General features: G+C 40.7%; 1 protein-coding gene across 1 annotated transcript; it reads right to left on the bottom strand.

Annotated features, from left to right (window-relative positions):
* Positions 1 to 3,459: 3,459 nt before the first annotated feature.
* LOC107316186 (pancreatic triacylglycerol lipase-like) lies at positions 3,460 to 16,376 on the bottom strand. The gene is made up of 14 exons (XM_015867422.3): positions 16,285 to 16,376; positions 15,528 to 15,717; positions 14,430 to 14,478; positions 12,891 to 13,045; positions 12,614 to 12,739; positions 11,119 to 11,253; positions 10,217 to 10,325; positions 9,242 to 9,361; positions 8,956 to 9,078; positions 6,882 to 6,997; positions 5,664 to 5,793; positions 4,362 to 4,473; positions 3,780 to 3,944; positions 3,460 to 3,649 (listed from the first exon to the last, which is right to left on the bottom strand). Exons 1-14 carry the CDS (start codon positions 16,374 to 16,376, stop codon positions 3,586 to 3,588), a joined length of 1,686 nt encoding a protein of 561 aa, XP_015722908.2. The 3' UTR covers positions 3,460 to 3,585.
* Positions 16,377 to 16,378: the final 2 nt, after the last annotated feature.

Genomic DNA, 16,378 nt, shown 5'->3' with positions numbered 1-16,378 from the left:
CTTGTTCATCACTGGTGAAAATGCATAGCTAATGGTGGTGACTGTTCTGAAAAATAGTATTTTGTAGCTGAGAATTTGATCTATCAAATAGTGTGATTGTGTTCTTTGCTTCTGTTTCTTCCATGAAAATAAATAGGAGGCATTACTTTTGCAGCAACCCATGTATTTATGGGGGACTTTTGGATAAACTCAGCTTTTTGGAAAGAGGAATTATGCTGTGATTGAATTAGAGGACACAAGGCAAGCTCAAGTTGCACCAGGGAAGGTTTAGATTGGTTATCAGGAAGAATTTCCTCACAGGAAGTGTGGTTAACCATTGGAATGGGCTGCCCAGGGAGCTGGTGGAGTCCTCATGCCTGGAGATATGTTAGAGATATATGGATGCGGTGCTTAGGGGCATGGATTAGTGGTGGATTTGAAGCATTAGATGTGTTTGGACTTGATCTTCAAGGTCTTTAACAGTTTAAATGACTCTGTGATTTTATTGTATTCCTTTTAATGGAGAACTCTGATACAAACTGCTTGTTTTCATCACTTTTTGAAAAGCATAGTTTCTCCTAAAATTATTTTTTTCCTCTCATGTTAATTATAAGACAAATGCACGTGATGTAAGTGTAGCTGAGAGTTAGTATTATAGACTACATACATTGCTGTTCCTTCCTTCTGTAAAATATCTAAGAGGTTTGTTAGATTTATTCTTTTGGTGTTACTCCCGTGACAAAAGATGGACCAAGGCTGAGTGCTTTACAGTGGCTTTGTTAGTAGTTTACCTTTGGCATAGTTTTTGTAGTGAACAAACACTTGGAGAGAATTAGATTAAATGTCTCTTGTAATTCTGAATCACTCAGTTTTACAGAATATTTATATAATTTAAAAGACAGAGTGATTTTCATCATACATCCTTAAAAGTCCCAGACAAACAGAGTATATTTGATTTTAAAAAGTCCACCTTTCAGACTGACAGTCAAACATTTCAAACTGCACATCTCACTTGACATTTTAAAGATGCAATTTAAGTTGTAATAAAAAGTTGGCTTACTTTATTGTGAAGATATGAAACATTTACCTCTCCTAGTTGTTTTTAAAGGCAGAGTGTTGTGTGAAATATCAAGCCCTTGCATTCTGTTGGCCAGCTCCAACATCACAAAGTAACTATCAAAAGATTTCGTACAAAGCAAGAATTTTCATTTTTAATTAGAAAAGGAAATTGAGGGAAAGAAAACTAGATGCTAAACTAAGCCAGCAACACACAGCTGTTTTTCATCTTTACCTCATAAAAATAAACCTTTCTTTCTCTGCTTATAGATGTGCTAAGAAAAAATGTGCAGTGCTGCTGTTTACTATACAGACAAAGAGTGAAAATTAACTCCAGATAGAGATTATAATATGAATACAAAGTGTAACAAGACAAGAGGAGGAAAGTAAAGTATTTTGTTTTTAGCTCTACTGATCGGGTGAGAAACTGCCTATTTTTAGGCGGCCTAATCAGCCCATATAAGAATCATAGAATCACACAGGTTGTAAAAAACCTTAAAGATCATCGAGTCCAACCATGACATAACCAAACTACCCTAACTTTAAGAACCCTCCACTAAATCACATCCCTCAGCACCACATCCAAATGGTTTTTAAACACATCTAGGGATGGTAACTCAACCACCTCCCTAGGGAGCCAATTCCAGTCCTTAACAAACCTTTCTGTAAAGAAGTTTTTCCTGGTATCCAACCTAAACTTACCCTGTTGTAACTTGAAGCCATTTCCCCTCATCCCGTCACCAGTGAGAAGAGACTTGCCCTACTCCCACTGTAAGCAGGTATTGGAGGACAGCAATAAGGTGTCTCTCCTCAGCCTCCTTTTCCCCAGTCTAAACAGCCCCAGTTCCTTCAGTCTCTCCTCATAGGGCATACTCTCCAAGCCCATAGCACATAGAAGGAGTTGCTATGTTTCATCAGAAAGCTGTTGAAACCAGCAGCTAAAACTAAACAAAATGCAAGGTTGTATTTATTTATTTATTTATTTTAAGGAAGAACCTGTTTTATTATTCGTAAAAACATCTAATTAATGTTTAGAACTGCTAGGAAGGCACAGCCAAGTATGGAGGCAGAAGGAGAGAGGCTCATGCTTCACAAACTCTTGAATTCAACAGGATATTGTCTCCTTGGGAGAAGCCATGGCTCTCATTTAATGATTCTGCATGGCTCCTGGCCCTGCTGCACACACTTACTCTGACCCCAGGAAAAAATATTTACATTTCTTTTGCTTAAGGTCCTGAGTGTAAGGAAGGGATAATAAATACTCCTCTCCCCCTCCCTCCATCTGCTTTGTTTGTGAAACTTGGGCAAAGAGCCATGCCTGATTTATGACAGATGCCCAAGATGGTGTGATTATTGATAATAGCTATTTCCCAGCTACATACAAGTACCTGCGGGGCTGTTTTGTACTTCTCCAGGGAAGCGCAAAGGAGGAGAGTCCCCACACAGAGTAGAAGGGGATTTTGCCTGGGTAGTTTGCCTGACGGAAGGAGGGGGATGAGTTCCCTGCATGGATAGTTTCTGGATCCTATTCACCACGTGGGTGGAGACAGTGAGTGTACTGAGGCAGGGAGCCTGAGAAGGTGGGCAGGTGATTTGTAAACTTTGCCACAAACCTCCTAAGCAATCTCCTCTGGCAAAACTCAAGTGAGGTGACTGGATTCTGTTATCTCAAAATTATTGCTGCTGAATTTAAAACACACCTGTTTATCACTCATGTTTAGCCTTGTGTAACTCATTAACACCTTCTGGTGAACCTCAGTGGAGCTATTCTGGAATAGCCAGTTGTTGGGATGGGACAGAGCAGCGTTGCCCAACGTGATTCTCACATAGGATTTCTGCGCCCAAATGACAAACCCATTACGAAGTTTAACAATTAGCTGTATTTCTTATATCAAAGTGGGCAACAAAATCCAAAAGGAATTTTGTGGGAAGCTTACATTGAAACAAAAATAGCCTTTGTAGCCTGATTTCGTTAAATAGTCTTAACTTCAGCATCCGCATCATCAGAATTCATACCTGGGGAAGTTTTGTATCTCAGAAAAGGATATGGTATGTTCCTTACATAGGGAGAATAACTGTGATCCCAAATATTTTTTCAAGATAATTTTTCTAAAACCCTGGGAGGTCTTAAAGGTCTTTGCCCTTTTGAAGGGCGAAGTACAGCTGGATAATTCAGCTTCATTGGTAAAAAGAAAACTGTTACTTTGAAGGCTGCCAGAAAATTTAATATCCTCAATAGTACATTATTAGTAGTACCTTAAGAAGGTACCTATTCCAGGTACAGAGAAAGAGCCCCAGCTCTTCCAGTGTTCAGCAGAGCTCAGTAGAGCTGGTAACTGAAAATGGCAGCCATCAAATGTTTTGCTGTGCATTCAGCTGTCCTTGACAGGTGGCAATCTGTGACACTTGGGTTTCTCAGGGTGTACTGTGTAACTTGGTACACAAGTTCAGCAGTGTAAATTTTCCATCTGTGCTGGAGGAGCTCCACCAATAGTTGAGCTGAAGTAATGTGGTTTTCCATAGCCAGAGCCGTGGTGTTCCTCCCCAGCCCTAGCAAAGCATCAGGGTCTGCCATGTGCTTGGCTGCACAAATCCATGGCCACAGAATGCAGACCTGGCAATGGGAGAAAAATGTGAGGAGATGGTTGTCAGCACAATAAGACTTTTTTTTTTTTTTTTTCCTTTTTTCTTTTTTTTTTCCCCCCAGAGCTACAGAACAAAACACGATTAGGCTGTACACTCACACATTTCCATCTCCCCCAGATATTATTATGACTTCTTTAGCTCCCATGCAGCCTTGGTGTACGTGACCTAGATGCTTATTCCAGCGAAACTCAACTTTTGAAATGTTCCCAGAAATGTCTGTATCAATATAGTTCAAGTATGTGTTGCCTGGCTTGAAAGTTCCCCTGCCAAAAGAAAAGCACAAAAATGAAGAATGCAAATGAGTCAGTTGTCTAAATTCCTGTGCCTTTCTGGATGCTAAGATGCAATGATCACATGATTGTACGTCATTCAGCTTTGCCATCTTTGGTTTGTGAAGTCAAGTCTGAGACCAGCGGTAGCCTCCCCTCAGGCCACAGAACTCTTTGCTCTCACCCTCCTTGCTGTGCTAACCTTTGTCTAGAAAGAAAAGAAAACACAGGGAGAGAGAGAGCAGCAAGCACATTTTGATCACAGTCTGTAGCACTGGGACCTCCAACCACTTATCAGCTTCTTTTATTCCCAGTGTAGGTCACAGATCACAAAGAACAAGATGAGACCCAAAAAGAGATATTATAAACTCCGTATAATAACGAGTTTTTCACCAGTCATGTTGCACTTACTTGTCAATTGTGTATTTTCTCCTGATCCCATTAGTTCCAGTCAAGGCTACATCTATATTTCCCTTCATGATTTCTGTTGCAGAGACTCTGACACGTATCTCTTTTCGCCAGCCTTTGAAAACAAAGGGAAATAGATGGTGGTTGTAAGGAGACTTCTTTCCCTTGTATGTTTCAGTGTTTTTCAGGGTGAGGAGAGGGAAGCAGGCAAAATACCTCTGTCATTATTAAAGCAAATGTTAGTTCTGTGTGACTCTGGTGATGTTAATTTCCTTGACACTGATGTAAACTACAGTTCTAACCTTTGCTGGCTTCCTGGCCATGCTAAGTATTTAATTTGCTTTGAGCTACACTCCATGCAGTCTCAGTGTTCAATTTGTAATTTCTTGTGCTTTGAAGAATTTGGATGGGGGTCTCATGGATAGCACTTTAGCTCTGAAATAGGAAGAATTATATATTTTCTTAAATCATATTAACCTCAGTTAGAAGATCCTGTAATGTCCGTGTCTTCCCAAGGCAGAAGCACAGACCCATATACGATAGTGCACATTTGGAAAGTTCTTGTACTAGCTTTAGTGTGCGCTAGTAAAGGAGAATCTCTTCACCCACTTTGGGCCATGGTTTCTATAAACCCAGCAGTGTAGATGTTGACATCAATGTATTCATTCAGATTTCAGAAAGGCCTACTTTCTCTGCACTCATATTCATTTTTCCTCTTGCTTTTCTCAAGATGCAACCTAAGATTTTTTTTGTACCTAGTTTTGCTTATGTTTTCAAGTGCCTAGTGAATGACGTCCTCAGAGACCTTATCGCATGTGATGACTCTTGGACGTCATCATCCGGGATGTGATCCATCCTCTTTACAAACTTCCTTATTTCTCAGTTCTTTGGAATTGATCACAATTAAAATTGCACTTCCTTATTACCCCTCATCATTATGACTTGATGAGTTTTGCAAAAATACCCCGAAATTGTCTCATTTACAAGCTTTTGTCAATGAGAGAAATACGAATTTTTTGCTTTGAAATTTTGCATTTTAAGCATAACATTCCTCCCACCTCCACTTTTACAGAGCTTTTGTATCTGCTATTCAGTTAACAAAATTTGGCAGGGTTTCTAAACCACAGATCAGCATCAATTCCATAATTATCTCACCCTTATCCAAACAGAGCTGATATTCCATATACCTAAAGTATGTAAAACTCTAGGTGTTATACTGAGCATCTCTTACTCCACTGAGTAAAGTGTTTCTTACTGCAGTCTTCATTGCCACTCCTGATTCATCACCCAAACTCCAGCACTTACGAGCAAATGGAGAGTGGGGTCCTGTGTTTAAATAAACCCTTTGCTGGTCCTTTTCAGTTTTGTGAGAAAACACATCAGCATAATGACCCATCAGTGGGCATCCTCCCTTCGGGCATGGGAAGCAGGCTCCCTGGAGAAAAAACATCATTGTGTTATTCAGTTACTTAGAGGTTCAGTGAGAAGTGGGGTGTGTGGATCCTTGGCTATTTGGGCATTAGATGAATAGATGTCTAAATGAGCATCATTTGCTGTCTATTTTTCAGTTGACAAAATCATTTCCCTCTCATTGCTAAATTGCACGGGGTTCTGGCTGTTATTCAAGTCCTGAATTACATCAGACTTTCAAGTGATGTGGCAAAATCACTACAAGGAATGGGAACTTCTCAGCATGTTCTGGTTTCATCTGGAATAGAGTTAATTTTCTTCCTAGTACCTGGTGTGGTTCTGCATTTTGGATTTAGGGTGGGAATAATGTTGATAACACTGATGCTGTTGTTGCTTCTGAGCAGTGCTTATACAGAGCCATGGATGTTTCTGCTTCTCATGCTGCCCTGCCAGCAAGGGACTGAGCATGCACAGGGAGCTGAGGGGAGCACAGTCAGGAATGAGCAAAGAGGTGTCCCATATATCCATATTGTATGGTGTCATGCTGAACAATAGGACTGGAGGAACTGGCTCTGGGAGTTCTCTGTTTGGGGACATCTGGTGGTAACTAATGGCATTGTGCATCATTTGGGGCTGTTTTGTGTGTGTGGCACTGCTGTGCTGTATAAATATTTGTCTCCTCTGCTGTAAATGCTGTGGGTGTTTACTGTTGTTTACAGATGTTTAGACATTGATAAAAACCTATCCTCTTGATGATGGGTTTCAGCAGGTTTGTGTGGCACTGGTTTAAGTGGGCTGCCTTCAGCAAGCCCATGCCCCTCGCTGTAAATCTACACAGCTGAATCCAGCCCTTGCTAACCTTCTCAGATCTTCATTTCTTTTCGTAACTGCTTAGAGTGTGGACATTTGCTGTCTTCATTTTCTTCTGGATCTGGTCTGGGGTTTGCTGCTTTTATATTTAGCCCATTTTTTTTGGCTATGAGGATGAGGACAGTCTGCAGAGCTACCCTTTATTCTATCACATGGAGTCCAGAAGCTGTCTCAGAAATTAATAGGGATAGAAGAGTAGGGCTGTAACCTTACCTCTTTCATAAACATGTCCCCAATACTCACTGATATAAAAGCTCGGTATGTTTCACACTGGTAGCCAACAAATCCATTTGGAGTGATAATACTTTCAGCATAATACCGGAGACTTCTTTTATGTCCACATCCAAGAGATCTATATGCTGAGAAAAAAACCCATGCAGAAACGATTAAAGGTATGCATCAACCATAAAATCCATGCCAGAACAACATACGTGGGTCTTTATGGCACAAAGCACTCTTGTGTCTACATCTCTATTTCTGATAGAGAAGAGCAAGGTGTTGCCCATGTGTGTGCCATGTGGAAGCCCATGGAGGTAGAGATGCGCCTGGCAGCCCTCTCGCAGCCCCCAGTCCTGCAATGCACACACTTGACTGCCTGAACTTTACATGAGAACAAAGGAGGATTTAGCAGAATTTCCCTTTCATATTTTGAAGACTGGAATAATTCATAGTTGCAGCATTTGCAAAACATATAGTAGTTGCTATGAAGTAGCTTTCATTTGCTTACCATTATCACAACGTGGTAATTTGTAAAACCACAGTTTCCACTCACTTCTAGAATTAAAGATAATTATAGTAATTATTTTAACTTCAGCGGCTTTCAGTGTTTTTAAGCTCTGAAAAATCTGCGGTCATTTGACATTGGTGATTCTGTGAAATGCTCAGAAAAGCAAGATGCTTGGCAGTGTGTCCTCGATTTTGTCAGAATTATTTGAAATAAGTGCATTTTGCCCTCAGAGCGAAATTTGTGAGCTGTTAATGCAGAGCAGAAGAAAGTGCAATTTGTATTCCTTGTTATAAGCACTGTCTTTATTAGCTCTGAAGCCTCTCTTCTATCGAAGCGCAATATACTGATGTTAAGCTATAAAAATAGGCTCCGCTCTGCTGCAGCGTTGGGGAACTTTGCCCAGTTTTAGGGTGATGCCAGGGAGGTGCTGAAGTAATTGCAAGGAGGCACGGCTTGTGGTGAAATCAACATTTCACTTATAGTTGCTCTTCAATATTTATGCTTCTTAAGGACATCCTGGTTGATGTTGACGAGGTATCAACTGGTCAACCCTTTTTTCTTTACACAAAGGGAAAGAAAAAACAAACAGAAACATACTTTCATCGGCTGTTTCTCAAAAACAACCTGGGTCATCAAGGTTTCCTGAGTTTCCAGAATCTGTTTTCTTTATAGTTCTTTCTTTCAAAGTAATTCAAAAGAGTCTGTGCTTAAAATTTAAAAATCACAGCCCTTGTGGTAAGCTTACCTCATGCTAGTGCCAAATTCACTCAACATCTATACAAAGGGAACATAATACTTCTTCCTGCATCAAAAGCTGTAGAAAGAACTTACTAAATAGCATTTCTAAAGCACTTTTTTATGTAAAAGCACTGCATACATGTAAATATTATCAAACAGAAGAGATATACACAAAGCAAGGTTTATATGAGAGGCAGGAGTTAACACTGTCTCTACTTTTAGGAGCTGCATGAACAACGCACTCCATCTGCTTGTGTTCAGTGGAGCTGGGTTTGTTTTTTACCGCAAAAAATGGCAAGAAGCCTAGCAAAATACTTAATTTTTGCTGAAAATTGAGATGTTTTTATGTTGTCACTTTTGAAGGTGTTTTGGCTTCAAATAATTTTGCGCACAGCATCTTTCCATCTTGGTTCCTAACTTTTCAAACCAGTTGATACCAAGCATTTTTGAGAGCCAGCTACCTACTAGTGGTCAAGATTTCAAAACATAGCTGTGTATAACAGGTATTCTTATCTCTATAGGCTAGGGTTAGAGGACAGGATTTGGGGCATCTATTTTGCTTTATCCCAGAATAACTCTCATTAACTGCTTAGCTTCCTTTGCAGAGCATCAATCAGTTCAGTAGTCATCTGATCATCCTCTATTTTTCAAGTTTGCTCCGTACCTTTTGAAGACACTAAAGCTGCTAATGATGGCAATAATATGGGGATGAAAACAATCACTTTTGGGTTATCCAAATCTAAGATATTTAGGTAATAGATGCATTCAAAAGGCTTTGGCTTAGCTCAGCCTGCAAACTTGCATTTCAAGCTGCTGTTGCAATGAGGCTTTACTTCTTTACAACATACATACTTCTCATAAGGTCATTGATGTTCCGAACAGCTGCAGGTACACGAAGCTCTCTGCATCCTGGCATTTTCTTCCCACCATTTGGGTAAAAATCCAGGTGACCACAAGTCTGAAGAATCCCGGGAGCTGAAATATGTAAAATCATAGAATCATGGAATGGCTTAGGTTGGAAGGGACTGGTAGCCTCCCATCAGATCAGCTGCCCAGGGCCCCATCCAACATGGCCTTGAGCACCTCCAGGATGGGACATCCAGAATCAATGCAGACTGATCACCATGTAAAAACTTACCAAAGTCAAAGAAGAGATGACCAGCATGAGTGTGAATTACATCAACAAATTTTGCATCTGAAGGATCCAGCCTAACCATTGGGGGAGTGTACTGGAAAAGAGGTCCAGCTGGATCCAAACCTAAATGAAAGGATATGGGAATAATAATGTAAATATTAACTTATTTACTAAATGTGTCATCACGTTTCTACCTTAACTCCTCAGGTAAAAATCTATTTCGTGCTGATGCGTATGTGTGACAGCCATAAAAATAACAAGCCAGGTTTTAATAGAATGGTGTCTAGAAGCAGTGCAGTGCAGTAAAAATTGGATGGATGGTTGGGGACTAATGTCAAAAGAAGAGATGTAGTGGTTGTTGGTTTGTTTGGTTGTCTGGTGTGGTTTTCTTTGCACATTACTAAAATATGTCACTAATTTTGATATGTTACTCTCAGCTTGCATATTTGTTTGAGAACTTCTATTTGGTCAAAAAGCGATTGTTATTTGCAGTAATGACATAGTGAATACATACAGTGCATAGCGACATATTGTGAATGCAGGAGGTTTAATGTTTCATTTCAGATTTTAAGTCTTACTGAAATATTATGCTGGTTTGGGCTTTTAAATCCAAATATGATAAAGAGTTTCTAATATTTTACAAGTCTGTTATTTCACGTGTGGTAGAGTATCTTCCTGCTCTTTGGTATTGCTAAAGACTATACGCAGTGTGCTCTGGGGACCTGTGCAAAGTAACATATATTTAGCTCCAGTGGGGAGAGATTAACCTTCCTGTTGCAGTTCAGCCTTTCTCAGGTCTGTGACATGAAATAAGTGGCATGGGATAGGATGTGCAATAGCTTTCTTTGAGTGGTGCCATGCTGTCTGTACAGTTACAGGAAAGCAGCACAGTGTCTGTAATGTATTTTTTAGGTAGCAGTTACCCTTTGGTTCTTTTTTAAGTTGCATTAAAATATACATCTTTGACAGCTTCAGTACCTGTTATTCTTCCAATGCCAGGTTTTCGTCTCCCTGCTTCCCCTGCAGCATGTGCTCCAAGACTATGGCCAATGAAATGAACATTGGCAGGAGAGTATCCGTATTCTTTCTGTGAAGACGTAAGGAAAAGAAAAAAAACAAGGGTGCTAATGGGAGATACAAGCCAAAGGCTTTGTATTTGTGGATTTGTACCAAGGTGCGGAAGTGAGATAGTTCCCAACTCATTCCTACCCCTCTGGAGACAGTAACCTCCACTAGGATTGGGCTGTTTAGATAGACATTAGGGAAAGGGAATTTGTTGAATGACAGAATGACTGGCGTGGAAAAGGACCTTATAACCAACCTAGTTTCAACCCCCTGCCATAGGCAGGGTTACTCCCCTCGAGATCAGCTTCCCAGGGCCTCACCCAAACTGACCTTAAACGCCTCCAGCGATGGGGCATCCACAGCTTTTCTGGGCAGCACTGCCAGTGCCTCATCACCCTCTGAGTAAAGAATGTCTTCCTAACACCTAGCCTAAATCTCCGCTCTTTTAGTTTAAAGCCATTCCCCCTTGTCCTGAACGTAGCTCCCATAAGAAGCGTTACGCCAATTCAAAAGGTGAGTGACTCCTCCAGCTCTTCCTATCCAGTGAATGCCCCTCATCCTGAACCTGTCTGTTCAGTGACTACATTGTTCTATGGTTTTCAGTGCCTTTTTCTATGCCATGCCCTCTGGGTGAGTACAGTGGCCTTTGTGCTATCCCAGTTTTCCAGAACCCAGATCCTGAGGAGCATTACACTTTGTGCAGGATATTAGAGACCTCTTTTCAGCTCAGTGGTACAGAGTTCTGTACTTTCTGACTGTGTTGCATCAAATCTAAAGATGACACTGATCCACTGACATTCATGTTCCACTTGTACCTCAAGCAAGTTCACAAGATAGACCAGCTCAGCCCCCACAATGCGAACATTGTTGACTGCGTCAGTGTACAAACCACTGGAACCACCTCTCCAGTCAGTCAGAATGCAGTTCACATCTTCAACATGAAGCATGAACTGGCAGGGATAGAAACAGAAGAAAACAATCATGAAATACTTCCAGGTTACACAAAATTAATAATTAGTTTTACTATATAGAGAGATCTCCCTTTTGTTCTGTGAGTTCTGATTTTTGCATCTCATCCTAGCAGAACTGGCATACCGCTCCTGCCACAAGGCTCTTTCAGCTCTTGCCTTACATTCCTTCTCCCTTCCTAGTACTGGCTTTACAGAAGCTTGTGAAGCACCAGTAGGCTCCAGCCTGCAGGGCTGGAGAGCAGTGATTGCTCTTGTCAGTGGGGCTGGACCCCACTGGTAAGTAGTGAGGATAAATTGAATCATAGACTATCTTGAGTTCAGAAGGACCCATAAGGATCATCAGTTCTAACTCCTACTGAGGATAGGCACAGTTAAGTATAGGTTTATCCTCAGGACTTGGCTTTCTTTTGAAAGGAAACAAAATTATACTGCTCTTAGGGGATTCTATTTAGCAGTGTGTTTTTCTAATAATGCCTTAGAAACTCAAATCTCGTTCTTATTCATCAAGTTGTACAGCAAAATGATGCCTCATGCACTTGCTGTGTTTGTGCGACTGGTAAAGATGCACCTTTTTCCTGTGACTGCTACAGAACCAACACAAGGAGGCAGAATGGAGGCAGATTTGAATGCTGCAGGTTTGATGCACAGTAGTTTCAGTTGTTTTCCATCTCAGTTGCTGTCACTGGTTATAGGGGATCAGCTTATCTTAGTTCCTCAGTTAGAAAAAGAGGATAGAATGGTTTCTTTTTATTGTCCAAGCTCTAGTCTTGAAAATGTATACATTTGGATCATGTAATGGGATTCACAAGTTTGAGTTCACATGCTTGAACTGCTCTGCTTCCAAATCCGTTTTAAACAAACTATTCTATTTAGACACCTCAGGCAAGGGAACTTTCTGATGGCTTTCTGAAGCAATTTCATTTTTGAAGTACACCTAAAGAAAACCAAATCAATCTGCTGAACAGAGCATTTTGGCTTTGGTAGATCAAATGCCTCATTCAATCTGAAATGTTTATTTTGAATTTTTACTGAGGTGAGAAAGTGACTTTTTCCCTGTTATTATTGTCAAGGAATTGAAAAACAATCAATTACAGTTTTCACCATGGAGGTGAATGCAGCAAAAGGGCATTTCACAAGAGGTTAAAGTGCACTATGCTCATAGGTAGGAACAGGAGGGCAGTATTGTGAAGCTGAACTTGTTTCTAAGCTTTCCATTCATGTATTCCCAGAATTAACAGAAAAAGCAGAGAAGTAAGTTTTAGATGGGAATCATCAGGCAGTTAATTGGGAGTGTATGTGGATCTTTGCACTTTCGAGTACAAGTATGATGGCACCGTACTTTGCACATGCTTGCTATCCAGGGCAGGTCTGTTCCAGCAAGGTGACCGTGTATAATGAAGCGAGTTTTCCTGTATGCTCGAAAGTTTGAAGTTTTGATAGTTGAGGGATTTGAAGCAGAAATTTTCTGTGTCAAAACAAACAAAACATCAACAACGTGAATGTTCTATGCCAGTGCACACCAATACAAGGCAAAGTAACCCAATAGTTCAGACTTAGTTCTCAAATCTGAACAGACCTGTAAGTAAAGGTGTAGGAGAGAAGAAAGAGTTTCTTACTTGGTAGTTCCTGATGTTGTCCCTAGTGTAAAGGTGGAAAATAGTGTTCACAGCTGTTGGAGAGCTGGGCACACCTGTCAGCTCTCTGCCTGGGATCCCAGACCAAGGGGGATTGTCAGTAAAGCACCCGAGCCTGTCATAGCACACTTCCCTTCCTGGGGAACATAAAGAACAGTGAGAACAAACCAGCTTATGCTGCCAACTCAGAGTAGTCCTTCACTTTGTGCTAATGGTCTGGGGTTTATGTCAATTGTTTTTTCCTGTGCCAGAATTAAAGACAGAGATTTCTGTTTTAAAAAAAGCTCAAAACATCAAAACATACACTACTGGTTGCTCTACCGCTTCTGTAAAGCACCTCCCTTGAATTTCATCATCATAAGGGTTCAGTGGAAGTGATGATGTCAGTAGGATGAGAGGAAATGACCTCATGTTTTGCCAGAGGAGGTTCAGGTTGGATATTAGGAAAAATGTTTTCTCTGGAAGAGTGATAATGCAATGGAACAGGCTGCCCAGGGAGGTGATGGAGTCAGAACCCCTGGAGGCTTTCAAGTAAAGGGTACACGTGGCACTGAGGGATGGGATGTAGTGGGCAATATTGGTGGTAGGTGGAAGGTTGGACGTGATGATCTTAAAGGTCTTTTTCAACTTTAATGACTCAGTGATTCTGTTCTTTGATTCTGTGAATCTAAGTGCAAGCCTAGAGCACAGAACAGCCCAGGGAAGTGTCATCTGTTCCTGTATGGCGAGAGTTTCCCAATTTCTGTGGTGGCTTTAGTAAAGTAATAATGTAAATATCACATATGGGTGTTGCCATTAAATGCCATCCTCATCCACCATGATAGCACAACTGCAAGCCATTTTTATGGTTATTAAAAAGACAATGATGACAAAGCGAAACTATTGTTACTGTGAGAGGGTGACAGAACCAGAATGCATTGGATCGCAGCTGTTTTTAACTTGGTACAAAGTGCAGGGTAGGGCACTATGTATTGGAAATACTTTCAGAGGAAGAAACTGGATCGTAGAGCTGTAATTTAGGACTTCACTAGAGATTCTGTCCATTTCAAAAGTTCTTTTCCTCTGATGTTGGGGAACTCCTGGATTGTGCTTTATTGTTTCTTCTTTTTGTCCCTCTGCCTTTATCCTTTCCTATTGGTAAGGAGATGTTTGAGACCAGGATTATTTCTGTGTTCTATGCGTAGTGCTGTGCAGTGTATGTGCCTTGGTTGGCATTACCACTGCGCTGTACTTGCCATAAATGGGTATTTGGCATGGGTAGGGAACAGCTCAGGGAGAATTTTAGAATCTATTATTATATATAAATACCTTTCTAGTTCCCTTTCTTTTTGTTGCAAAACCCTTTAAAGATTTAGAACGATAGGTTAAATGTGTCAAAGGCATGACAGAATTCATTACTGCTAATGAAGAAATCTATGATATCAATTCCAAAGCATGTTTGTTTTCTAAAATGTAGATATTCTGGTGTAAGCTGCACACAATTTTTTGCTGTTCATGAACTTTATCAGCTGTGTGTCTTACCTTTGGCTGCATCAAGAAGAAAAAGAGCAGTGATCCATACTGCAAGCATCTAAGGCAAAAAAAACAAAAAACAAAACAGCACAATTCAAGCTTAATTAATTATAAATCCAGAATTCACCTAGGAATTTTCTTGAGCCATTAATAGAAGTAATAGTGGCCACAGGAGAACTTCAGGCATTTAATGAACTGGAACCAAAAGAATAAACATATTTCACAAAAATACCTTTGATTCCTCATTTGCCATGGAATTATTGAGAATAGGAGATGTCCTCTCAGCATCTCTTAAAGATTCTCCCCTGGCCTTGACAAACAGAAGCTTTTTTTTCCCTGTAGAACTGTAATGTGTGTGCAAGTGAATGGATTTTGTAAGGGATTTGCTACAACATTTTTTGACAGCATCAAGTTTCTTCTAGGCTTTAATAGAAAAACTACTTGTAGAAGTGCTAATCAGTGACTGTGTTTTAGAAGAACAGAGGCACAAAATCTGCATTTCCAAATCATGCCAATAGCAAAGATCAAAACGAGTTTTCAAGACTATCAGCCTTGTACTCTTATCAGTACTTGATCACTTAATTGCTAGCTGATACTCAACCATCAGAATACATGGAACCAGCCATGTACCTTCACGTTAAAGTAGGGCATGTATTTTACATTTAGTCTTACTAGTAGTAACTTAGCTTTAAAGGAAAGATGAGGAATTACTGAGGTACCTTTAGTCAGTGAGGGAACACATATACAGTTTGACTTTATAACTTGCTTTCTATGCACTGCATATTAACAAAGTGTGCAGAATATAATATGGGCAAAAGAAGAAAAGTAAAAGGTGTGTGCTTACTATGCTGTGGATGTTAACAGCTCATACATTGAAAACTCTACTATCAGGGTCTGGTCTTACAATAAGTCCTGCATCTTCTCCCACCACAGTCCCCTGGAGTTGGTAATTTGCAGTTAGGAGCCAAGAGTTCATCCCTGTAGGACTCACTGCAGATTCATGCATGTCCTTCTTCCACTTCCTCTACTCCATCACTCACAAAATACCCCATGCCCACCGTGATTTGAGTCCCTCAGATACTCTTGGCTCCAGTGCATCCCATTTACCTTGGCAAGGCTCAGGTGAGTTCTTGGAGTCCACCGTGTCTGATGGCAGAAATTGTAGGAGCCCTTTGGAGTGGCCAGTGGGAAGAAGCTCTGGTCCCACCTTCTGAGAGGACACTCACCCTCCCACCGCCGTGCAGCATCTGTAGCTTCACTGCGTGGTGCCAACTGAGCTATTGTTGTGTCAGGAATGCTAAGATGTCAGGAACCAGTTTAGACCAGTTGCTGTGAGACTCCGCCTGTTTAATGCAAAGTTTCAAATAGGGTGTTACTGTCGTTTGTCAGTAATTTAAAGCTAAAAAGTACAGGGAAGTGGGATGCAAACAGTGAACAAGTATGAAGCCTTTTAGCAGGGTATAAAGCCTTTTAGTAGGGTTCCCACCATTGGCTGGGTGCCCCATCTCTGTGCAACACTGAGTTGGGCTTTGCTACAGCCTTCTGCGTGATGCTAAGTCCCATTTTTTAGGATCCTGTTCTAAACTTTTAAAAGCAAAACCACCCCACTTGGACCCTGTTCCCTGCCTTAAATATTTCAGTCTTAAGCAAACTTTTCCAGTTGTATTTGACAGATGATTACATCAGCACACAAAAAATGTGTTGAGAGCTCAGCTAGCATGTATGTTTGCAAAGTTTAAGCTGCTACTTGAGAAAAATCAGAGACATGTATGAAAAAGGGTTAAAAATGTAATTGTATGCTCTGTCTTGTTATTTGTTCATCTGACAGTTATCTCATATGTAATTTTCCCAGTGGATGCATTACCTGACTCTTCTTTGAGAAGATGACAGGAATGCTCTCCAAGAGAGAACAGTTCCTTGGCCAGATTGGCACCACATCCAATTGCCACGGATCATCA

Source organism: Coturnix japonica, chromosome 8, assembly GCF_054131305.1.
Source record: "Coturnix japonica strain WE chromosome 8, WE-NBRP24, whole genome shotgun sequence".
Lineage (NCBI taxonomy): Eukaryota > Metazoa > Chordata > Aves > Galliformes > Phasianidae > Coturnix > Coturnix japonica.
The sequence above is the reverse complement of the archived record's forward strand: the minus strand, read 5'-3'. Positions and strand labels throughout refer to the sequence as shown.